The 25780-nt window shown below is 39.7% G+C and overlaps 1 protein-coding gene across 12 annotated transcripts in view; it reads right to left on the bottom strand.

The window, feature by feature from the left end:
- Window positions 1-25780, bottom strand: part of MEF2C (myocyte enhancer factor 2C) — a 281785-nt gene that overhangs the window by 123862 nt on the left and 132143 nt on the right. For 11 of the 12 annotated variants that reach the window (XM_088457942.1, XM_088457939.1, XM_088457941.1 and 8 more), the window contains one exon: window positions 4333-4522. In XM_088457942.1, the coding sequence (XP_088314068.1) occupies window positions 4333-4386 (54 nt within the window). In that variant the 5' untranslated portion in view covers window positions 4387-4522. Of the gene's footprint in view, window positions 1-4332; window positions 4523-6358; window positions 6443-25780 lie in introns of those variants that run through there. The other variant, XM_088457933.1, reaches the window with a different exon arrangement.

Here is a 25780-nt window from a genome sequence, read left to right as displayed (position 1 = left end):
TTTTTTTTTTTAAAGTAAATGTGGAAAAAATCAAACTCTTGCTTTTACTTTTTCTCCATTCTGCTTAAAAAATAAAATCTGATCTAATTGTGAAATGCAGTTAAACTCAATTGACACAAAAATTTGCTTCATAGCTGCCCTAAAGCTTAGGAATTCCGCAGGGGACTAATCCATATAATGATATTTTAATAGCTACATTTATTACAATATAATTCGGCATAAGGTATTCTTGGAGGCAGGCATTCAATCTCATCACCAATTTTCAGAGACTATAAATTACTCTCAGGTGCAGATTCCGTTCTACTCCACAGACACAAAGCACCTCTTGATGTCTTTCCCCCAGTGTCTTTTTGATAAATAAGCCAGACTTGGTCATCACACAGAACAGGACACACAATAGCTTATCTTGTCTAGGAGAAATGTTGTGCAGATCATGCGGACACTGTATCTAGTACAATATTCTAAGGAACAAAATAGTGTCTAAAGTCCAGCTGGCATAGAAGGGGGGTACTTAATTCCTAGCCAAGTGCTACAAATCACTGCAAAGTCCATATACACATTATATCAGCTTTAACAGTAGACAAAGTTTTCTAACTTTCCCTCCCACCTCTATGGATGAGAGGACAAATTAGTGAAGGTACTGGTCGTAAAGCGCCTTTGCCAACTACTTAGACACTTTGCAGTCATCGCACAAAGTTAAATCCCCCCCCAATGGCACATTGCCAAATGAATAGATTGGGCAGATTATTTGGTTGTTAAGTGTACATTCCTTTGTATATAATTCTATTATTTCCAAACTGGAACAATGAGATCCTATTATCAAGATCACGCTTTTTCATTTCAAATAATTAATTCTTTTTAAAAAAAAAAAATGCTTAACTACTAAAAGCCAAATCACAGATATTTTGCACTTAAAAAGTCAACTAAACATTTCTTTTATTATTCAATACAATGAAAATAAAGGAAAGGTGAATTACAGTAATTGGAAGGATGACAAAACTGTCCGGGAACAATAAAAATTTTGTTAATCTGGTAGGGGATCAGTCCATTAATGAGCCAATGAATACCTCCCAACTGTTCCAATTCATGGTGTGCGTTTCCTGAGTTGAGGGCTCTGTCCCTCCTTCCCAAAGGATGCAAAGCTGTGTCCCGATTGGTCTGGAAGTTGGGAGGCATGCCTTGTTCTCTGCTGTTCTGCATAGCAGAGCAACAGTGATCGGGTGTCACGTGCACCTGCCATGGTGTGTGCTGCGTTCAGTAAGGGAGCGGGACAGGGATGTCAGGAGTCCTGAACTCGCCCTCGTTTAGTCCTAGTCTCAACCAGTGATTTGTGGCCTTGCCCCCTTAATGTCTATACTTGTTCAAATTCCCACCGGGCAAATGTATGGAGGTATGCCAATGCGACTACTCTTTAGAACGCAATATTCTTGCTCTGCCCAATGCCTTCCATTGCCAATGCAAACTTGCATTCTTTAAATGCACAGGTCAATAAACTAATGAATGTGAACATAATTTTTCTATTATGCAATTATCTATTTCAGTAACTCAGTAGTCTTATCTTCAATGAAAATGTTCAAATTATTTTTTCAAAATAAATGATAATAAATTAGATGAACTGCAGTGCATGTTGTAAACACTTTTTTTGTGGCTTGTTATTAGAGAAAAGAATATTAGCAGTATTGACGTTTTTTTATGGTGCTTCACAGATTGCGCTATTTAGGATTTTTTACATTGTAAATCTGATTCTGGTTATCTGATCCCATACTTACCTGTATATGTTTTGTTATACACTAAGATGCCAAACTCCTTGGCTAGTTTAAATCAGGAGATATATTTAATTAAGTGCCATATTTCCAAAAACGGTTTTAATTATTTTTACAGTCTGCAGTCTTTATCATTTTGGATGTTGGTTACATGAGAGCAGCGCCAACACCAGGTAACATCCAGGGCTCAGTGCTCCTAATAATACCAATTGTAGAGTGCAGTTGTGCTAGGTAACATTAACCCCTATAACTACTGCTCTTGCATAGTCGCAGATTAGCACAAAATTAAGTGTATCTAAAACATTACAAGGAATTTTCTCAGCACATTGGATTTTAACGCCTGCTAAGCTGCGAAGAAGCAAGGGTGGTTGCCATAGGGACCAATGATCCCTTAGACAACTGCATTTAACAAGTTGTAGTGCTGGCAGAGTAGTTCCACCAATGCAGAATGTTCTATATAAATGCTAGCAAGAATATAATTGGTTACAATGGGTAACACCTCCACTTGTCTTTTTTAGCAGGTTTGATAAATCCCCCCCTATGTAACAGTGAAAGTGTCATATCCAAGTGTCAGCTACTTGGACAACTCACTTTATCTACCTGAGTACTAGACACATGACTAGTTTGGGTGGAGGCGCTGCACCTGAAAAAAATATATGTCAACCACTGAATAAAATAATAGGTGCCATATAAAATAGAATACTGGTAACCAACTCTACAATGTAAATGTATCCTTATAATGATGTAGTAGGGAAGAGATTTAGCCACTGACTAGCAGGACTCAAATCATAGACTTGTCTGTACTTCCAGCTAGAGATCAGTGGTTTCTATTGTATTAAAATACCATTCGATAGGTATTTTATATAACATCAGTAAGGAAGTCCATGTCAATAAGAAAACATATTCCTTTGATAGGGGACCGTATATGCAATATGTTTGTAATATATTTGTCCTGTGAATTTCCACAGTCAGCATGTCAATATGTCGACATTGCAATTTTGCATGCACTTTTCATCTAACCCCAAATCTAAAGCTAATCCTAACCACAGCCTAAACCTAATCTAACCCTAAAACTAATGGCAGTCTAACCCTAACACTAAAATCGGGTGATGACATTTTGACTGAATAAAATAATAGGTGCCAAATAAAATAGAATAAATATTACAATGCTATTTCGCAAATCATTCCAAAATGTACAGTTATTCTAGCCTAGCATTATATCACAATAGCATAGATCTCAAGTCAGACATATTTTCATATTTATTCATGACAATTTCCATTTATATCTTCTACCTTCTGTCAAAGGTACAGATCAAACATATGTCGCCAGCATCCCGTTGAATAATCGCCCTAGTAAATGCATGGTTTTTATCCCAACATATCACACCTGCAATGTTTAGATCAATCTTCCTAGTGGCCCCACAATCATTATATGCATCTATTACAATGCTGTAGAGGCTTATATATCCAGCAGAGAAGACTAGATAGGGGAATACAGATGATAGAGATATATGTGTGCGAGAATAATGGTATCTCCATAGAATTATCCTGCCATTCTCAATGTCTTCTTTATTTATTTATTTATTAACAGTTTCTTATATAGCGCAGCATATTCCGTTGCGCTTTACAATTGGAAACATTGATAGAACAAAACAGGGTAATAACAGACAGACATAGAGGTAAGTCTTCTTGACACTATCTTTCATTCTTTATGTTACATGTTCTAAAGAGCTAATTTTCAGTGCTGAGATTTGATTTTGAATTAAAAATGAGCAACTTTTTTTAACTGACACTTCGGGGCCACTGTATGAGTTTATCCTCAAAATCTACAGCGTTACACCCCAAAATGGGACAATTTTTCAGACAAGAGAAGTACAGTCAGTTTGGGATTTTTTTGGTGTCTATAATTTGCTGTCAGCACCTGCTGTGTGTGAATAGTCTATATTAGATGCCAGAGACTGCGACACACTACGTTCTGTTTCACAGAACACTCATGTGCCACAGCACGTTGTTTGAGTAACACTGCTTTTATTTACTGAACAGTGAAATCCATCTCCAATAGCTCAGTAACCTCAATATAAATCTACAATGTCTCTTAAAGTAACACATCTCTGTTGTGTCACTTTATTCATAAAAATATTGTTATTATTATTTAATATATAAAAACCTGACCTTTACAGTGCAGGGATAATCTATATTACCCAGGCACAGTAAGACATTTGTAGTCTAGAGGTTTATTTGCAATATGTGCAATATTCGTCTCTCCAATGCAGTGCTGAGCTGCCGAGCCCTATTCACCATCATTATACAGTGTTATGATCAGAGGGTGTCAAGTTTTCCTGTGAGCTCGATCGTCTGTTTCTATTCTTCTCGCTGAGCTAGAACCACTGTTGCCTTTCTTGCCAATTAATTATTTGTACAATTTAATAAAACCCAATGTTTGTACATTGTGCGCACCTCTCAATTTATTCGCTGTGACTAATTATACAACTGTGATTCTTAAGTAAAGACTCATGACTCTCCGTACTGATGGGTTGGTCCATGATATTCTCCATCCGTTCATTCCTACCTGTCTGTTACGTTCATCCATTATCCTCGTGATCTGAATCTTTTTTCTCCCCATAGTCCCCGTTTTTCTTCCTTCTCTCGTCCTTGAAACAATGTATCTTTCCTTCTACTACCCTTCTCACTTCTTCCCGTTGACAATTCTTTCACTTTCTGATTTGTCCTTTTCAGTTTATAGATCCTGACATCCGTACCTGTTTGTGAGAAAGACATTTGCATTTATAAAATGAGAAACGCAAATATTAAAAAACAAAATTGAACTTAACTATCCTATACATTGACAATTTTTTTATGTAGGCTGCCATATATTTAGGAGGGCAATACATATGAAAGCCTGTCACTTTCATCAGCACAGTAGATCTGGGGTTCACCTCTCACCTGTCCAATCAGATTTGAGACAAAATGAAGAGATCACGTCCCTCCCCTCCCACAGCTGATTGGACAGGACAGATGTGAATCACTGAGCTTGAACAGAAAACTGGGGTTAAACAGATTCATGTACACACGATATAACAATTTAAACATTGGCCATAACCGGATATCTGCAAGTCTCCATACCAAAACAATTAGCCATGTACACTGTGCCAGCTTCTTTTTCGTTTGACAGAGAAGGAAAAATAAAATGAATCTCTCTTAATAAACATGTGCTAATTTGGCCAGCTGAGTGATTTCTGCTGTCCTGGCAATTCTTTATTTTGACTATGCACGTGGTTACGCTGATTATTCAAAACCAGTACGCTTCCATCACAGCGCTAGCTGCAGGTTTACACAGCGCGTTAGGGGAGATCAAGGTAATTTGCTAGACGCTGGTTTCTATAAGCAAGGTTTCTGACTTTCGTAAGGCCAATAAATAGCATTTTAAAACATAATAAATGAAAACATTGAAAAACACAGACTTTATAATGTGCAAACTTATCTAAATGTGAAGTGCTGGCCCTCTGGCACTTATAGAGTTAACATTAATGCAAAGAACAACCGTTCTATACTCAGGGATGTCTTTTGCTTTTTCTCCCAGCCAAACTAAAAGATTCTTCCAATGCAAGAAGTAACACTAAGCTGATGTCCTGGCAGCTTAATCCATTGTTTGGCTCTAATTCAAAGCTGCTGAGGTAGAAAAGCTGCTACACACTGGGGATGAGTACTGAGACACTGCCGGTTCCTTTAAATAAAAACACGGCTCGTGTATCCTATTCACTTAAGTTCCTTATTTGACTTAGCACTTGCAATAAAATTCCGCTATCAGGCAATATCTTTTCTTATTATGTATATATACTCATAGGGAGTGATTCATTGTATATGCAAATCAATACAAGAATGTATTTACCTAACACCACCGCTAGAACTAGCACAATTATTTTTTATTAAATGTGCATATATATGTTTATGTGTTTGTGTGTTAGTTGTACATAATGCTTAGACAGACAGAAGTTGGGACCTTTTACAAACACTAGCAGAACTATGTATAACATTTACTGACATCCCAATCAGTAAGATGCATTGTGCTACAGTATATTAAACACAGCAAAGTCAAAAACTACAGCTACAAAACACAGCATAGATCATTTCCCATTAATGCCAGAAACATGTTTTGTAAACACATATGGTAGTAATACCAAGCAGAATAACTATGCAGTCATAGCAGTCAGACACTGAGTCTATACATTAGTATACTGTACATCACGATCAATGTTGTGCTAATTCAACTAAGATCCTTCAAGTGATATCTCAATAAGCCACTTCCTAAATCCATCATAAACTATGAAAGCAACTAATATTCTAACACCATCAAATTGCTAAATAATAATAATAATAATAATAATAATAACAGCAACAATACTAATAAGTAAAATACTAATAATAAAAATGAGAAATGAATCAATAAAAAGTCAGACAATAAAAAGCATTGATTTCATTATCTCTACTGTATATATTGACCTGGATAAAGTCTGCTCTTCGCAAAACATCAGACACAGCATGAAATGCTACCATATTACATTACACTTGCTCCTATGTTTTGACAGACTTCTTACCTCAGACATTAAGTTATAAAGTAGTTCACAAGCACATGCAGGACCCAAAGGAGCTTAATAGGCTTTCTCTGTAACCGTAAGCCAATATGCTAATCCTCAGGAAAGACATATGGAACTACTTCCCTTCCTTTCTTTCAGCTGAAGCCAGTGCCACTATCCACTTACAGCACTATGCCTACATAAGCCTCTGTGTACACTGGGGTGGAAGGTCAGCGGACAGCTTACATGATTGGTTAGAAGGATGAAAGCTGATTTATGGATCACGACTCTGGAACCCAGTGAGAAAGGAGAAATCACAGAGCAGCCAGGAAGGATACAATCCTCTCCCAGTACAGTAACATAATGATCGGTCCCTCCCACTAGGCTTATCAGGTCTACATTTTCATACTTTCAAACAAAACATTCGAAACAGCTTGCAGAAAAAGTAAATAATAGCATGCAACTGATAAGAAAAATATTCACTAACTCTTCCCAAATTCCTTTTACCCACTCCTGTATAGTAACAGAACTGCTAGTGTGTGTGTACGCATATATAAAATATATATATATATATATATATATATATATATAATATATATATATATATATATTGTATGTATACATATATTTGTTGCTATTTATTATTTTATTTGTATGCTTATTAATAACAATTATTGTATTCTTAGATATTTGTTATATTCGATACCACTTCATACTATAATATGCACATGATGCTTAATATTAATGTTCTATTAATGTACATACCAAAAGTAGGTCTTGCACTGAAAAGCGTAAACCATTGAAGATCTATTACACATAACTTTGGTTCTTCCATGATGTAATTGCATTCATTTTGTGTAGTCATGTCACATAAAGGAATCAGGGTCAAAGATGAAACAAAAACTTCCTTATCCTATTTATACTTTGTGCTATCAATCTGCTGGCATTGTATTGTACTTAAAGAACAAGGTATGGGTCATGTTTCTTTTCTGATCTAGAAACATATTCTTAATATAGCATCCTCAGTTTACCTGTAATTAACCTATGTTATAACATGTATGTGCTAATTGTATGACATATCGCTTACACCATGTTATATAGCTTAATTATATAGCATGGTCAAAAACAAAAATTGAGACAAAAACATCCAAGCCTCACAATTTAGATATATGTATTATTATTATTATTATTATTATTATTATTATTATTATTATTATTATTATTATTATGACAAATATCTTATAGGTATACTCTCCAAAGAAAGTAAACTGAAAGTAATACAAGGCTAGAAGAGACTGAGCATCATGGGGAATATAGTTTTGCATTACTTGGCTAACCGATGATTTGTTCATCCCTGTTCTAGGGGGCCAATTCCTTTAGAAATAATGTTTTCTTGGAGACAAGGATCCTCTCTGCAAATCACAAGCTATCAAACAAGACTGTAAAATCCACACTGGCTACTATTTAATACAGACATTCCTGTAGTTTACTGTATTACAGTGTATTCGGTATTAAACTTGTCCACATTTCAATGGTTTGTCCATAAAGTATTATGTATTGTTTGTGTATGAATTTATGTGGCCAGCTTCATGTAACGATTAAGGGGTCTATTTAACAAAAAAAGGAGACATTTTCTATACTGCCGCAAATTTAAGCTTTAGAAAATCTGCTATTTATAAAATATCATCATTGCAGATGAGCAAAGCACTGGTGATACTGGCCCACCACAGGTAAGCACAGACCTGTGTCCTCAACAGCCACTATAGGGCTTTTCTGCGCACATGTGACATGGGCCATTATGGGGCACAATTGCAAACTGCACAGGGAGCCCAGTCCAAGGCTTCTAGTGCAGAGTCCTCAAAAATTCTAAAAATGGGAAGAAAAAAAATAATAGTTAAATAATAGAAATATTTCATTAAATAAAGCATTTTTTTCTTATTGACCAGTGCTATGAGAAAGCTATTACCGGCAGAGACCGGCAAAGGCTATCCCATGCGATACCTGGCGATAGCTTTGGGGCTTGGTGAATAGTGAGGAGCCCTATGAATGCCAAAAACACCCACTATTACCAGATTTAATGGTCTCCTCCCGATAATTTAATAGACCCTTGAGTACATTGGTGTAATTATCAGCAGAGAAGCACATGTGGCTGCTACGTTAGCTGGCGGTGATAGGGGCTCAGTAATACTGGTCCCCCCAGCCCTGGAGGCCCCCTCAGCTCTTCTAAGTGTGCATGTGAGTTTGGCATGCTCATAATAGTAGAGTGGGTGCTCTTTAGCCGATGGACACTTATCAAAGGTGGGTGCACTAATTATTCCACTGGCATTTTTAGCAGAAGACTGCATGCATGGCTTCTTTTAGACCAAGTACTGTAGTGTCTTTGGTGAAGTTCTCAACACAATAGGGACCACTGCACACTATGCTTATGCACAAAGTGCTTGCTCTACCACTGCCAGCCTGGCCATCCCCCTCCACTACTCCCGGAAGAGGCAGATCTGACTACTAGTATTGTGAGAGTCATGGGTTAAATCAATAAAACAACGTTGATGAATGGCATTTCCAATGTATCATGAATGTATTGAACAACTAAACCTTGACACTCTCTCCCGGACCAGTCAGCAGAAAAGTAGCCTTGCTGAGGCACATGCAGCCACCCAATGCACTTCGGTGCCCAAGTATTTTAATTCAATTAAAAATACAAAATAGTGATCTGATCGCCACACCAGTGCCTCCAGCCTGCTCTGCACTCATGTGGCTTATAGTCCCGGAGTACGTTTAGCCGGCTCTGACTGTATGGGAAAAGTTAACTCCAGGTTATGGTTTTATGTCTTTGCTCTCCATGGGGGGAGAGTCATCAAATCTTGGAGAGAGATAAAGTGGAGAGAGAGATAAAGAACCAACCAATCAGCTTACAACTGCCAATATACGGGCTGTGTTTAATAAACGACAATTAGAAGATGAGTGGTTCTCCACTTTAACTCTATCCAACGTTTAATACATCTCCCCCTTCATGCTTATATTCAGGGCAATCATTTGCAAAATACAGTTTATGTCAGTTAAACTGAATAACTGCTTTCACCAGTCACGATATACTATTTGCTAATGGCCTGAGAAAAAGTAGCCGCAAACATTTTCCAAAGTCTTGCCGGTAAATATAACAGGATTTTGGGTTCTGGTGCCAATCAACCTCCTGTGTTTAAAGCATATTTGCTACCTTCCATCCCACCTAATTTGTGAAGCCATTAGCAATTATTCCATTGGCAGCTCAGTCAGGGAGTAAATCAATTGTGATTTAAACTCCTTTGAACAGGCTATAAGTGAGCTATCATTTGCAATCTTCGTTCAGGCAGCAAGAGAGTGATTGAACCGTTAGCATTTTCTTTTACTTTCATGAGCAAACGGGAGTCTAAAGGCTTTACAATAATTTATGACACAAAAAAGAGCAAAGAGGACTTTAAAGGCAGATAATGTTAAAACAACATTTCCTGGTAACAAAAAAAAATGTCATACACCTCCATGTAATAAATAAATCTGGTAGTCTACTTTTTCCATATTCCAAAAATGAAGTATGCGTGGTTTGACATTTAGTTTTATTCTTATTGCTTTTCACAGTTTGAGCATTATTGTTTGGAATTGAAAGGGAAACTTAACCTAAAACACAATGCCTGATATTAAATAGTTATTAATAACGTCTCTATATATATATCAGTAATAGTTTCTGGAGCTTATCAGAACGGAAGATATTACACAAAAGTGATTGGGCAGAATATGTTTTCCTATGCACATCAGACTTCCTGTCTTTAAGTATAAGGAAGTGGGCCTCAATGACAAGGCTAAAACACAACATAACATGTTCCACAAGCTTGGATAGCAAAAGTAAATTAACTGACAAGTACTGTACCACAAGTTTGTCAAAGAATGGCTAACCTACATATATATTATTTGAATGTGTGTAGCCATTTGCGTTATGTTTTTGCACAAATTACAACATGCATTATAATGTTAAAAATGCTCATTATTGTTCACACTCCTAGGAGGTACAAGCAAAAATTGGCAAAATACAGCTCTATCTCCAGATGTAATCATTACCAGTGATGGCCCAGTAAAATCCACCACCCACAAAGACTGCCTAGCAGTGGCAGTGACTACCCTATGGCAGTGCTCCCTGCTAATTACATCACAGCCGAACAGGCAGTCCCAGAGGGAGGTGCTTTTTTCACCTGGGACTGCCAGTCCAGACTGCAGTAGCAGAGAGTGCTCTTCCATGCTATTACGGCAGCCCTTACCAGCTTCTAGGGGCTGCAGCCAATGAGGAAGCCAGCCAGTGTGCTAATTTGTGTGTATGCGCGGGATCGCGATCCTGTGCATGCGCACAAATACAGACCCCCCTGGGCCCGACAGGTAAGGAGCCGCCACTGATCCTTACCATAGGTTTTGTAATTAAATGACTCTAGCAACATTACAGAAAAATAACATGCAAGGCACCAATCTAATCTATTTGAAATGTCCCCACTATATTGGTGGTGTTTTATCACAATGATAAGGGAAGCATTGGTGAGAAATATGTATATGTTTATAATGGATTCAGTATGATTTACCGCCGGCCGCAGTGAAAATGCAGATCGTAGAAAGGTAAGTACTCACTAACCTATTCTACCCCCTAACGCTAACCCTCCCTTGGGGTGCCTAACCATAACCTCCCCCCCAAGTGCCTAACCATAATCCCCACTCTATGTGCCTAAACCTAACTCCCCCTTCCCAGCCGCCTAACCCTAAGTCTCCCGGGGAGGGTGCCTAATCCTAACCTCCAGGCGGGGTGCCTAACCCTAAACCTAACCCTCCCCCCCTCCCGCCCACGCGGCTGCTCACTCCTGTCGCCCGGCTTACCTTCGATTGGTGAGCCGGGTGTTGGCCTCCCGGCATAGGGAAAATGACTGGAGTCGGGATTTCGACACCTGTAATTTAACCCTTGCTGGGATTATACAGTCGGGAAGCCGGCGGTCGGGATTCCGTCCATCGGCTTCCCGACTGCTTCCCGTTTATAATATGAGAAATGGAAGGAAAATGGGGGTTCTATACAAGAGTTGATAAATGGATATAGGGAAAATGATATGTATCATTTGAATGGCTCCACATGGAACCCTGAGTCAGGGGGGGGGCACACTACGCACCATGCATCCATTACAATTACTTACCTTGCAGCCACTGGCGCCATTATTACAATGATTTCATCGGAAATATGGCACTGGCAATATGTTTTTGAAGAAATCATTGGCGCTGGAATCTTTGCTATCTTATGGGCATGCACCATACTAAATTTTATAGAGGGTCCACAGGAAATTTCACACTTGTCCCCTCCTGTCTTAAAATGCTTTTGCGTATACCATACATAACATTAATTAACAGGGAGACATATAGCAGAGTTCTTGTCAGTCATTGTTAGAGAAAATAATGGATCATCTAAGGATTGTGACAAGATAGAGGTTAATGAGAGCGGAGCCAGCACTTCGGAGAGTCATAAGTGTCCCTCTGGAAACATGATGACTCTGTCCAGAACATACCTGCACACTGTATTGTGTGTTCACCAAGAACAGACGCATGTGACCTATGCTATATGTTTTATAGGCCTGGAGTAACAATATCATATATAAGAAATGTAAATGCAAATTTTCCTCATTTCAATAATCAGTGAGCTACAAAAATGTAAATTTCCCATACACATATACACTGGTCTTATTACCTTATTCCGTGTGTGCCTTTGGCAAAAATTTTAAATTCTACATGGAAAATATGTATGAGGACAAATTGTTGGAGCTGAATCACTAGGACAGTCTCTGCTAAGCAATGTTACGTTAAATTAATTTTTTTTAAAAAAAATTACCGAAAAAACCCCCAAAAAGCAGAGGATCTGAGTATGGGCAATCTGCAACATTCTGCAAAGCAAACAGAAAAATCAGACTGCTCACTAAAAAAATGAGGAACTTCAATTTCACAGACTTCTGTTCACCGTATGTTGCGGCAAGAACATAGAACAGAAGGAAGAGTGATTTAAGCCTCTGTTAGGAAAAAAAAAAATAAGATGGACAGAAGCTGATCATCTGCCCAGAAATTAATGCTTTCTGAATGTCTATATTCTGTCTTTCTGTCTTCTCTGATTTAGGAGAATCTTAACAGAATGGCAGGAAACACACACCAAGTGGTCACGGAAGGATGTGATGTCAGCAACCACGAACAATAAAAGGTGTAAAGGTGCTTCCTTCCCTAAACAGTTCCAGAAGTACGAAATGGGAACCAAAACTTGACACTTCCTTCTCTGAGCAGAGATGTCTGAATTTGCCCTGAAGCAGCACCCGAAACACAATGCCTATCAAGAAGGATGGAGTGTTCAACTGTAAAAAATGAGCCTTCAGTCCCTATTCTAGAGTGTGGAAAAAAAAGCACAGAAGGATATGGATATATAAATAAAATAGAAGCCTGAGAAAAATATAAAAGAATGGAAAAAAAGCAAAAACACAAATATAACTAGGAGTATTTTTTACAACGATGGATACATGATTATGTCGGGATCTTGTCCTGTCGGCCTTCTGGAGTCGGGATTTAAATCGGTATTTCATACCCATTCCGATTATTTCAACAAATAAGGTTATGTTCAAACTAAAAGCAGTGGTGCTGTCACTGATCACAATTATAACACCCAAGAGAGTTGCTGCATAGTTTGCTGCAAATTAGCATATATGCAATTTGTTACTAATAACCCTTCTATTATCTGGTGCACTTTGAATATGAATTGAATATGAATTTGCACACACAGAAAGACAGTTCTATTTATTCTAGCAATAATAAGAATAATATTAATTATAATAGACACAAATATAATATTTAGTGCTGTTTTAAACGCACAGATAAACTTATCAGATTTCATTAACAAAAACATGATTCATCACGACTGTATATTTTATAACATGTTTTTCTTCTCAGGTGGGTGGTAATACTTGCTTACATTACAACTGATAAGAAAACTTTGCAAAGCAAAATATTCAAGGCTTCTCAATGCATGTAAAGAGAAGTGTGATAACAGTGTAACAGCTGAGTGAAAATACATTCTCTGTAACACTTGTACATTTGATTTTGTTGCCTTTTCTGCATAGGCTGTTTATTTAATGCATAAACCGTAGATTCACCATTAATGCAAAGGAAATATTAAATCAAGGCAAAGTGGACATTCTTTATTTTATCTTCATGTTCAAAGCACTCAGGGTCTCATTCAGAGGCGGTCGGAGGATGCAAGCGGTCGTTCAGAAACTGGACGGCCACTTGCATCCTGACCGCCCGCTCGCCTCTGTTGCGGTCATTAGGCTGTGGGTTAACACCCACAGCTCTAACGACCGCTCGGGTGATGGTCGTGATGGTCAGAGACCATCGCGACCATCGGGGCTTACGACGAGACCCTAGGGTAGGGTCTCACTTGTCGTAAGCCCCGGAGAGCTTCTGGCTCTGTCAGAGCTGGAAGCTCTCCACTGACATCACTAGTGATGTCAGTGGGGCCTCCCCCAAACGGCAGGCGTTCCCATGGGAACGCCTCCGTTTGGGCTGCCACCCTCCCGGCCCGCCTTCCAAACGGGGCGAGCTGTCAATCAACATCGACAGCTCGCCCCCTTTGGAAAGAGACCCGCTACGACCAGCACTGTCGGCCGTAGCGGGTCTCACGCATGCGCACAAGGGAGCCGGCTCCCACGTGCGCATGCGCACTGGCAAAACATTGAGGCGGCCGTGCGGTCGTAGACCGTACGGCCGCCTCTGAATAAGGTCCTCATTCTCTGATAGGCTCCATTACATGCTTTCTGGTTATATTGATAATTTTTATACTATTTCATCAGTACTACAAATATTTTTAGTACTATAGCTGCCGCCACAGTCTTTTCAGGCTCTCACTATGTGACACGCCACATCTCAGTGGCCCTTGGAAAAATTTCTCAAAAAATACTTTATACTTTTTTGTTTTACTTTTTGGTTTTATAATTTGTGTTGATTTCAGTAGATGCAAAATTTCCTTGCCTCCAATGGTGAATCAGCCATCATTTTTGGGTGTGCAATGGGCATCTACAGGCAGGCCCGTCAAGAGCCGCGGCGGGCCCGGGTAAAAGGGGGCGTGACCTAATCACGGAAGGTGTTGCCACACCCCCTTCTGTACAAAAAGTAAAGGTTTGCAGCAGTGCTGCGCAATGGGGAGGGGGCGCTCTGAGCCCCCTCAGCCTGGCGCATAACTATTGGAGGGCACAATCAGTTTGATCGCTTAGCAGCCGCGAGCAGTCTCCCAGTGCAGCCCAGCACACAGCAGCGTGTGCTGGGCTGCTGTGATGTAAGAGGGAGAGGAAAGTGGTGCCGGACCCGGGCCCCCGCCGGGCCCCTCCAGCAAGCCCTGGCCAGGGTAATTAGTACCCACTCCCCCCCTCTTGGCGCCCCGGGCTACAGGCCCAGGAGGTGAGGGGGAAACTGCCTGCACCCACTATCATCTGAGAGTAAATGCAATAATGCCTCAACAGGGCTTCACTGTACATGCGCAGGCCGCAGTGAATGCTCAGAGTGAAGGTTATGGGAAAACAAACAGTAGATCCCCTCCAAAATATTTTGCCATGGGTTCTTGCAATGTAGACATCATGCATTCAGTTCTCCACTCCTGTGTTAAGGAATGGACCAAAGAATATGGGGTCTCTGTACTAAGCCTTGAATAGAGATAAAGTATATGGAGATAAAGTACCAGCCAATCAGCTCCTGTCATTTTTTAAACACAGCCTGTGACATGGCAGTTAGGAGCTGGTTGGCTGGTACTTTATCTATGTTCACTTTATCTCCATCCAAGGCTTAGTAAACAGACCCCTAAGTTAGATATCAGTCACAATTTAATCAAAATGGTTTGTAGAAATGTAACTGTAAATAAGCCATACAATTATGTTTTGTGATTATCAAGTAGTTTTCCAATATGATAAACTAAGTGTTTTTAGTTTATTATATAGTGATTAATAGCAATATAGTTTAAACTGACTACATGGAACATAAAATGTGACTCATAACTGAAAAACATGCTCTTTATATACCATATCATTCATAGCTGCAAAAACTATGCATAGTAGGAGTACTAAATGACAGCATTTGCCTTAGGGAATATCTTGTTTGCTGTAATTTCATTTTCTTCTGTTACTCTGTGTTCAATATTTTCAAATTGTTACCGAACTTAAAACCCCTCAATACTTTGTCAGGTTTGCCAAATTTGCAGAAATATATATATAAAAAAAAAAACTACAACAGAGGTTAAATAAACCTATTTGTACTAAATCTATTAGTAAAATGTGCTGTAATGTAGGGAGGAGTGTGAATTTCCTGTTTAATTTGCAGCCGGTTTTGCAGTGCTGCTGCTCTGCAGAGTGTAACTTACTCACACTGTCTCCCAGAATCGTGTTGCTGCCAGCGGGCCTACAGTGTATTAGAGAGAAAATGACTGAAGAGATTTCTCTGGCAGAAAAGGGGTTAGCTTCTGCTGCCTGGAGACAGATTCAGGCACAATATGCAAAGATGGCTTGGAGAACATATCAATCTTCCCTGGAGTTCACGACAGCTGAAAACTTTGCTGTAATATTTCCACTGTTACTCTTTTCCCAAGGACAAAGGAGATAAAAATGTATGTCAAATATGTAGAGAGATGGAGGAGGAAAAAAAAAGGTGAGAACACCTGCAAAATGTAATTTACGTAGGAAATTGCCTCTTTATCTGCTTACTTAGGGATTGTGTAATCTGCAGCTCTCCAGCTGTTGTTGAACTACAAGTCCCACCACACTGATTGGCGAGGCATGCTAGGTATTATAGTCCAGCAACACCTGCCAAGCAAAAAAAGATACCTAACATGAAGGTGAAAAACTCTTATATATTGGTATAAGTAAGTTATGCTATTGACAACTCGTTCCTATTGCCAAATCTGGGGGATCATATGCACTACGGCGTGATTGTCGGCACCCAGTAGCGGCTCCGGGCACGGGCAAGCCGGTCCATCGCCCAGACCGCTACTGTTGCCCACCTCACTCCCAGCGCTATATAGGAGATATTTAAGCTCAGGCGGAGGGAGCGGAGGAGGGAAGGGGCGGCAACACAGGACGGCGCTGGGCACAGCACAGCCTAGCGCCGGCCCTGTCGGCACCATGTCCCTCCCCTTCCCAGATCCCTAGGAAGAAACATAAATAAGTATGGGTCAAACATTGAGTGTGTAGTACAAACAGTAATTTGTGATCTAGTACAGTTTTACAGTGCATGTGTTACCATATTACCAAAATATCTGGTCTGTCTGCTCCTATACTAAAGTGCCAGATTACATACTGTACCTCCCAACATTCAGGCACACGAAATTGGGACAACAAAATATGCCCCGCCTTGATATACCCACAATCAGCACTGATCCACCCAAACTCTGCTTTATGTCAAGGGCCGCCTAGCCAGCAGGCCTAAGTGCTGGGAGGGCGTGGCCACAGAATGGGGCTACATCCACCCCCCCTCTGTTCCCCTGCTAGAAACACCCACTTTCGGATGAAACTCTGTAAAGTGTCTTTTTCTTCATAACACACATTGCTGAGCCATCTAGAGCCTAATTTCTAGGGAATAAAACAACACAAGTTCTATTTTGAAGTAATACACTTGTAAAGATGGGACTGTGTTGTGCAACATGCATTTCGGACAAAACAATCCGGTGATTGCATCACTCCAATCGGAAACAGTGCTTCATAGAGTTTGAATAACATGAGGATGAGCATAGCTTTATTTTCTTTGATCAACATCCACATAAATGACATTGTTTTTGCATTACCAAACATAAACTGTGTTGCCTCTTATCTGGTGTTCTTGTTATTATAATGTTTCGCATAATTGGCACTTTAAACCGCTGTCTCTTTAAGGCTTGTTGAGGCAAGCTTTAGTTGTGAGATGTTTGTCACAAAGGTAGGGACAACAACAATGGAAAATAAAAAACAATGCAAGCCCCGTCTGACACGAAAACCCACCTACATATTCTTTCCTATAATCACTCTTCAAATACACTGTTTGCTCTAATACAGTAGCAGCATGTTTCAATGACAGTATTTTGAGACATACATTTCTTTTTTTTTTAGTTCTGGGTCCAGAACAACTGAAGGGACACTCTGGAGAATGGTGAATAAGTATATAATCAAGTAAGACTAAATGACAGGTGGTCTTTTATACTGACAAAATTATATCTATCACTGATAATGATAGGTCTATATTATAGGCTGCCAAACACAGCTTGCTATCAGACAGTTCTTCTAGTCCTCTACATTTCAGTTTCCAACATAAGTCCTATTTTGTGCATTAAACCATGTCCCTACCACTGCCACCACCAATGCCACCTACAGCATCCAGAGATAATATCCAGCACATTTTAAAAAAACTTGGATACTGTTATAAAAACAAAACAATCAAACAAGCTACTACACATACAAGTTATCTGTTCAAGTCATGACTTTTTATATAAACGTTACAAAACTTTGCATATTACTCATCTAAACATGTGGATAAGTTAAGAACATCCAAGTCATAAAATATGTTTACTCAAAACACTACACAAATATATTGGTGAAATGTGCTCATTTTGGTCTCTATGCAAATATTTAATACCGTTAAATCTTAGCAAGAAATTATATTTATTAGTCGGTGAGGAAATACCTTCACCTTTTTCAAGTAATACATTTTATATAATTGTCATTACTTGGTTTGGCCTGCACTATTTAATAGTACCAATATTATTTCTGGGACTGGGGATGGAATTTAATTTGATGTTTTACTTGTTTTTATTTATTTTTATTTTTTTTCTAGTTTGGAAATTTTATTCTAGACAAGTGTCAAATAGAAATAGCTTGATCGATTTAGAACTTATTACTTACTATTTTTAAATCCAATAGTTAAGCATGTATGTTTTATTAATGCAAAAGTTATTGAAAAACTAATATAATTGGTTTTATTTATTTATTTTAAGTTATTTATGCTTCAAAGAACCCTAAAAAGGATTAAAATATATTTTAGTGCTGGCAGTGATAAGACAAACAGGGGAAAGATAACATTATTAATTTTGTATATTAACTGCACCTGAAGATCTACTGTATACAAATTGTCTGTAGCCATTTTCAGGGCGGAGCCAATATTTATTTGTCTATAATTTAGTGACATCACAGAGACCTCATACACTTTATGCTCTCATTAATTTCCAATTATTTCCAGCATCAGCAAATTTGTCAAATAAATGCATAAATAGCCTCTCTGACTAGCGCTGCTTTGTCCACCACTTGTTACGGATATATAGTAGCCAACAAGGTCGGACTGGTCCACAGGTGTACGAGGGAAATCCCCGGTGGGCCCTACTGTCTGAGGATCCCACCCCCTCCTCTAGGGGTGGAACTGGATCATGGATGAACTTGGGTGCTTTAATTGTTTCTATGGTAACTACACCAAGATTAGCCCTCCTGGTAATCAAATTGGGTGGTCTTGACACAACCATGTCCCCTCCTTTATAAATGGGTCCTGTTCTTTGCATGTCCTCTATAATGGTTGGCCAAGTCTCTCTGTGGTGTCTGGCCACATCCCTTATAGTGGCTGACCACACCCATTAAGCTTGGGCCCCTACCACTGCACTTCCTTATGGGCCCTTAATGCAATATATATTTAAGAGATTTTAGATTAAAAAATTTGGATTAAAGATTTACTGTTTACAGGATTAGTTTTTTAGAGTCTGTATTTGTTGTGAACCCGGGGTGGTAACAGAAGTAAACACCGGAACAGGTTTAAATTGAAAAGTAGGTTGTTTAATGTGAATGTTGGTAGACATGAACAATAAGATAACTAAAGTCCAGTAATAACAAACTAATAACTGTAGCAGGAGGAAACTGTAGTGAGTGGGAATAAACAAATGTCCAGCACGGTGATAGAGATGAATAAGGTGAATCCAGATAGACTGTAAAGGTGAAATGGCAATCCGGGTATGCAGAGTAATGACTGAGAGGGATATCCGGAAAAGCCGTGATGATGGCTGAAAGGAAAATCCGGTAATGCTGTTATGATGGCTGAAAGGAGAATCCAGTAATGCTGTGATGATGGCTGAAAGGAGATCTGGTAATGCTGTGATGATGGCTGTACAGGAATGGGTTTAACTGCGGAGACAGGTTCTGGTAGGAGTGAGTCTGGTGGAAGGTGCAGGGTGATCTCCAGCAGAATGTAAGGCAAGGCAGAGCGGTGCAGGCTGCAGGGAGCAGAAGGCAAACAAGGAGCTAGGGCAAGCACCGAAGCACAGGTCCTCTCTCTCACAGCTGATGCTGTGAAACATGTTGCACTGGCAACTACAGGGCGCTCCAAACACCCTTAAGTACCCAGCAACAGAATGTGATAGGCCAGAGAGAGAGAGCAGGTGACCCAGAGACGATTGGCCTGCTATGTCACATGGCCAAAGACAGCCGTGACCGCCGTGACGCGAAGACGCCACTAGTCTTACCCCTGTCAGGACGGCCCAACACTGGCAAACCTCTGCGCACACGCAATGCCAATCTCCACATACCAGCTCCCCCGCCAGAATGACTGCGCCACAGTGCCCGTAAGAACCGTAAACCTCCACGCCGCGAAACCTAGGTTGCGACATAGTTTTTTGTTTACTTTTTGTACTGCTCCACGTACACTTTGTGGCATTTAACAAATAACAGATAATAATAATAATAATAATAATAATAATAATAATAATAATAGAATACAACACCAAGGGGTCAATCCTCTTCCATGCAATGTTCTCGTGAGTGTGAGTCATCGCGACAATGGCGTTGCTTGACGGCAGCCTGGATTCACTTAAAGTGCTCGCAGCCTCATATGTCTGAGTAAAATTAAGCATATTCGGGCTTGGATCTGGCCGTGAAGCGTGCGAGGTGCAGGTCCGTTGCCAGCATTTTAACGCCGTTACAATGGTAACTCGCACCCTTCGCACGGAATAGGATTGACCCCCATATTGGAATATTGGAAAATAACTAGCTCTCGGATTTAATTATGACAAAACATAAAAGAAAAAACTGAAAAAAAGAAACATGTGGATAGTCTAGTGTCATAAAAGTAATAATAGCAGACAAATGAGTGGTATACAAACTGACAATTAGTTCTGATCAATTTAGATGAGTGATTAACTGAATCTCCAAATATTATAATTTTATGTCCAGGTTAGTTCTGTGGTGCGATGCCCTTGATGGGGAATGGGGAGTGCAGGTCTACTACTGGGCTCCCTAAGGCAAAGCCTTTACTGATAGCTAGCACATGCAGTTGCAATGCTAAGCATCAATTATCCCCAGTGTGATTGTCTATCCCTCTGTAATCGTATCTATAACATCAAGTTAAATGGGAAAGGAGAGCACAGTACGCATCACAAGAGATGACTGCAGAGCTTCTGTCTGAGTAAGCAACCAGCATGAGGCTGATGATGATTACAGACTTGCTCTGGAAACTGACAGTGAAGAGTAAGGTCTTCAATAACAACCCCCAACATTTGAATGTACAGGGATGACTTAACCTAGGTTTTAACAATAGATAATATTCCGGCACTGATGAAATGGGACAATGTGATGCTGTAGCTGCTCAGTGCACCTGAATCGCAGAACATTGCTTGACAGTTACTGTATTGTATGGGGTGACAACAAATGCCTCTTCCTAGTATCTGCTATGGATGTTTTTGATGTGTCAAGGCTTTTATTTTAGCGCTGGAAGATGTGTGTATGTATATGTATTGATGTGTATGTGTGTATGTGTGTTTGTGCATGTGTGCGTGTGTATTTGTGTTGTGGAAAACTAAATTCTGGTTGCCTTCTAATATCTGTAATGATTAGCAGTACATTATTCCTTATCATACACAAGTTTTCAATACAACAGCAGAACTCACTATACAGACAGCCTATTATTTCCAGGAGTATATACCGATTAGGATCACTTCTGTATTATACCAAAATACAAGAAGCAATTTGTATGGTTATTTTTCTGCGTTTTCTCAGTATCCTTTAAATTTCAGACCCAATGGATATTTAAATGTGTTGTCTAATTTGATCAGTGTATTGAGACAGCGATCTAAACATAACACAAATAAAGATGTAGGATAGTGCTGTCAAGTAAGGCTCGCTAAGCCAATTTGTCACTTTTTTTCCCCTCTAACTAATTTTGCATCCTAATCAACCTAATTAAAGCTGTGTTCAATCAAAACCTCTGATGACAATTTGCACAGCTCTATACCACAGTGGTATCTTTAAAACAAGAATTAAATTTGATCTTCTGACAGCAATTATGAAATGATCCCATCCGACCCCAATTACGGCAAATAGAATACGGCCCTGTACTTTGCACATCTTCCTTACTTGTGAATATTCTTCTACTGTAGTGAATTTCTACATAAAGCCAATTAAACAAAAGTTTCAAAACCTGAAGTGTGACTTCATGTAGAAATCATTTACATGCTTAAAACTCCAGTCAAAATGAATAACAATTAGGAAGGGACAGCTTTCCTAAGGGGATACTCATGCTCTGTAATGTGCTGCCGCAATGATTTTACTGCGCCCATCATGGCAGAATACAAAACCCATATATCTATCATTTACCTTGGCCACTTTATGTGATGTGAGGGGATATTAGCAATGCTACTGGCATGAAGGGGATGATTCAGAGGAGGATGCAGAGCAGCGACGGCTGCGGATTTTGCTGCAACCACTACTGTGAAATGATGGTAATTCTGCAGCTAATGGGCAGTCAGTTGAGATGCCCACAGGCTGCACCTCTATTCCACCGTGCTGTGCACAACGGACCACCGTCGAGCGGACACTGGCCACACTATTGGACTTCTAAATAACCCTATGGTTGCTTAGAGTGTCCATCGGAATTTGGCCGCTGGGGTCAGAGGAACTGTGTCTTCCGACGCAGTTCCTGACACCGGCACACCAGCTTTCTCGAGCCATCTGCCGCTATCACCATCCTATCGGAACTTAATGGATCTCCATGCAGTTCTGATCTGCATACGCCGACAGCGATCATCGGGACTCATGCGCATAAGTAAAATATTGGGCGAATGCCCACAATGTTTTACTTGCATCTGGGCCTGATTCAGGTCCAAAATGTCTTTGCCTGAGACACTTTACAACCATCCCTTAAGCTGGGTATGCACTACATGATGTGTGTACTCAGTGACGGCACAATGCGACGGCACCAAACATTGCGCCACCAGCACAATGCAGTGGACGACGGTGTGATGTGTAATTCCATGATGCATTTAGCAGCCTGGTGTCATTCATGACATCGCCCCGTTTGCTGTGCATCACAGCAGATGGAACGATGAGATGTATGACCCGCGGGCATGTGCGATCATGTGTACACACTATGCGATCCGGACGACATATTATTCTAATCCGCATCGGACCGACATATGCAATGAATCGCGTAGTGTGTACCCAGCTTTAGAACTGAATCTCCCCTAGAACTTTCAAAACTAAACAAAACTGTCACCAAATACACAGCACAAATGAAGCAAGACCAATAAATGGCATTAATATCAGAGGATTTGCAGTTTAGTAAAATATCTGAATATAATATACAATTATGTTTAAAAATATATGTTTTTGCTACATTTTATTATGTTATAAATATTAATAATGGTACTAAGCAAACTCTTTTACACTATTGACACTATAGGCCTGATTCTGTGCACGCAATGTGGATTTAGAAAATATGTGTATACTGTGCATACGCAGCTACGGGTTTGAGATGGGGTTTGCACCGAGGATTTTTTTGCAAACTGAGTGACAGGTAGTCAGCTTTTGGGGGAGGTAACAGGAAGGAGAGGAGCTAGAAAATATGCAGGCAGGTCAAAACAGTTTTCTGGGTGTGCCCTAGTGAGCTTTTGCGAATCCATACCCAGCTGCAGAGCCCCTGGCATCTTAAGTGAGACAAACATTCTGAGACAGCAAAGGGTTGCTCAGATGTTCGATGTGCAACTGATGTACTGCCGATGTACCTGATGTTTCATCTTTTGCACGAAAGTAGCGGATGTTTGATGCCAGAGGTGGATGTCTCTGTGCACAACGCATAAGCTAAATCATTAGCTTTCGCATCAATACCGTGTATGGAATTGCATTCGCAACGGGATTTGTGTGCACCACTGAATCAGGCCCTATGTCCTTATCCTCCCTGCTTAACTGACTTCACTCCCCCATTGCTTTCTCTCCTGCCCTGACCAAGCTGTTTCTCTTTACAATGCCTCCATAGACTATGTTGTTCCAGTGGTCACTGATCACCTTTACAGATCCACGGCTCAACCTTGGCATTCCAAATGCACCAGATAACTGCAAAAGTGTTCACGAACCACGGAGCGAGAGTGAAGGAAATAGCTCTCCAATGCAGACTTCCTCCATCTCAAATGTATGCACTCAACCTATAGTGATGGCCTTCCCCTCTCTAAACAATCTTATTTGAAGACTCTCATCTCCTCCCCGTCTTCCAGTACCCCTCCTTGCCTCCCACTTCAGGCTCTCCAACGCTCTCCAAAACTTCAAACGGTCTTAATCAAAGCCTTCCAGCTCTCATCCTAACCCACTGCCCCACTGATCCATGCTCCTAGTTCACTGTTATCTCCTTTGTGTCACCCCTGTTTGTCTGTCACTCCCCTTTAGACTGTAAGCTCTCTACAGCAAGGCCCTCTTCCCCTCATGTGCTCTTCCTACACTTATTTATACCATCATCTCCTCCCCACTGCCAACAACAGCACCAAACCTTTGGGAATGGCCGTCCTGTTTCTTATTTGGGTCTTACAACTACTGCTGCAGCAATGTTTATAAACCTTGTCCATGTTTTGTACTGTAAGTCACTCTTTACTAGTTTTGATTATACTGTTTACAGTGTTCATATTTTTATTTTGCTATTTTATTTTTATATTTCATTATATATTCTATTGTTATATATTAATGCTTTCATTTTACTGTAGTAGTGATTTCAAGCACAATTCATGCATCAGAAGCTGCATTTATTACCAATGCACCTCTTTAAGGTAACATCTGTATGGGAAGTAGAATCTTATGTCTCAGAGCAACATTAAAGGTGATCTTTTTAACCTTGATTTATGCTCTAATTTATTAACATATGTTGAGTGTTGAGCTGTGGCACAGTGTTCACGTGTTTCCACATCATTAATGCAGGTAGCCTAAGGATTTAAAGATTATTGTACACTGCATTAGAGAAATTGTTGAATTAAGAACCGTCTCTGGAGGATAAAATGGAGCAGCTTCTTCAGTTAGGCATATGGCTATTTCCATGCTCAGATAAAGTGGGAATCTATGTAGTACACTGCATGTTGAAAGTCACTGGTGCTGAATTATTGTGTTGATCCTTCAGTAACATAGCAGGGACTAGAGTTACTAACTTCTATTTTTTAAAGTTGATGATTGGTGGCTTTGACCAATGGATTTACATCAGTGATAGAAACAAATGCCAAATCAGGCTGGTTTAGCATTTAATTTTGTTTCTGCCTTAAATCCAGCAGTTAAAGCCACTTGAAAAAAGTAGGTTAGAATATCTAGATACAGGCTCTATTTTGACTGTCTTAATTGAACTTTTGAGCAGGCAAAATAACCCAACTTAACAAAATCTTCAAGCTCTAAAAAACTGTACAAATGTGTAGAGATGTGCAGGCTTGGATTGGTTCGGATTTTCCCACTCAGTTTGTGTTGATTGAGAACACAAAGCGAGTATGTGTGTAGCACTGTGCTGTCTACATTGAGAATTAAAGTGTTACTATAAAAATGATAATGGATACATAAGAAAGTAACTTGCAATACTCATTAATGCCTACCAGTTAGATGATGTGCTTGTGGGAGAAGGATGTTAATACCTGCTGTGGTGCATAACCCTGTGCTTTGTTACCAGAAGATAAAGTGAGTTTATTCATTATAGTTATACTCAAAACAGTTCTAACAAACATCATATAGAGCAGCGGTTCTCAATCATTTTCCACCTGTGCACCCCCTGGCAGCCCATTTGTATTATTTGTACCCCCAACATTTGCAAAGCAATTCATTTATAATGAATGCAATTGCTATTAGATAACATATTTAGGCACTGCTGTGTATAAAAGCAATAAATGTGGTATAAACAGGTTTTTAAAGAATGACACAATAGAATGAATTGTACATATATATTACTCACATATTACAATTTCTGAAAAATGTAAAACTGCCAATAAAACTATAGTTCACAAATGTTTTGTTTTAGACGGATACAGGAATATACTTTTTCTTTTGTTATCAGGGTTCTTCTGTGGTGCATGGAGCTAGAGATCACTAGAACTGGGATTGGTTCAATCCAATCAGCCGAAAAGGAGGCGAGTTGCCATTGCCA

This window comes from Taudactylus pleione, unplaced genomic scaffold (assembly GCF_031769625.1).
Source record: "Taudactylus pleione unplaced genomic scaffold, aTauple2 ptg000792l, whole genome shotgun sequence".
NCBI classification, from domain to species: Eukaryota; Metazoa; Chordata; class Amphibia; order Anura; family Myobatrachidae; genus Taudactylus; species Taudactylus pleione.
The sequence above is the reverse complement of the archived record's forward strand: the minus strand, read 5'-3'. Positions and strand labels throughout refer to the sequence as shown.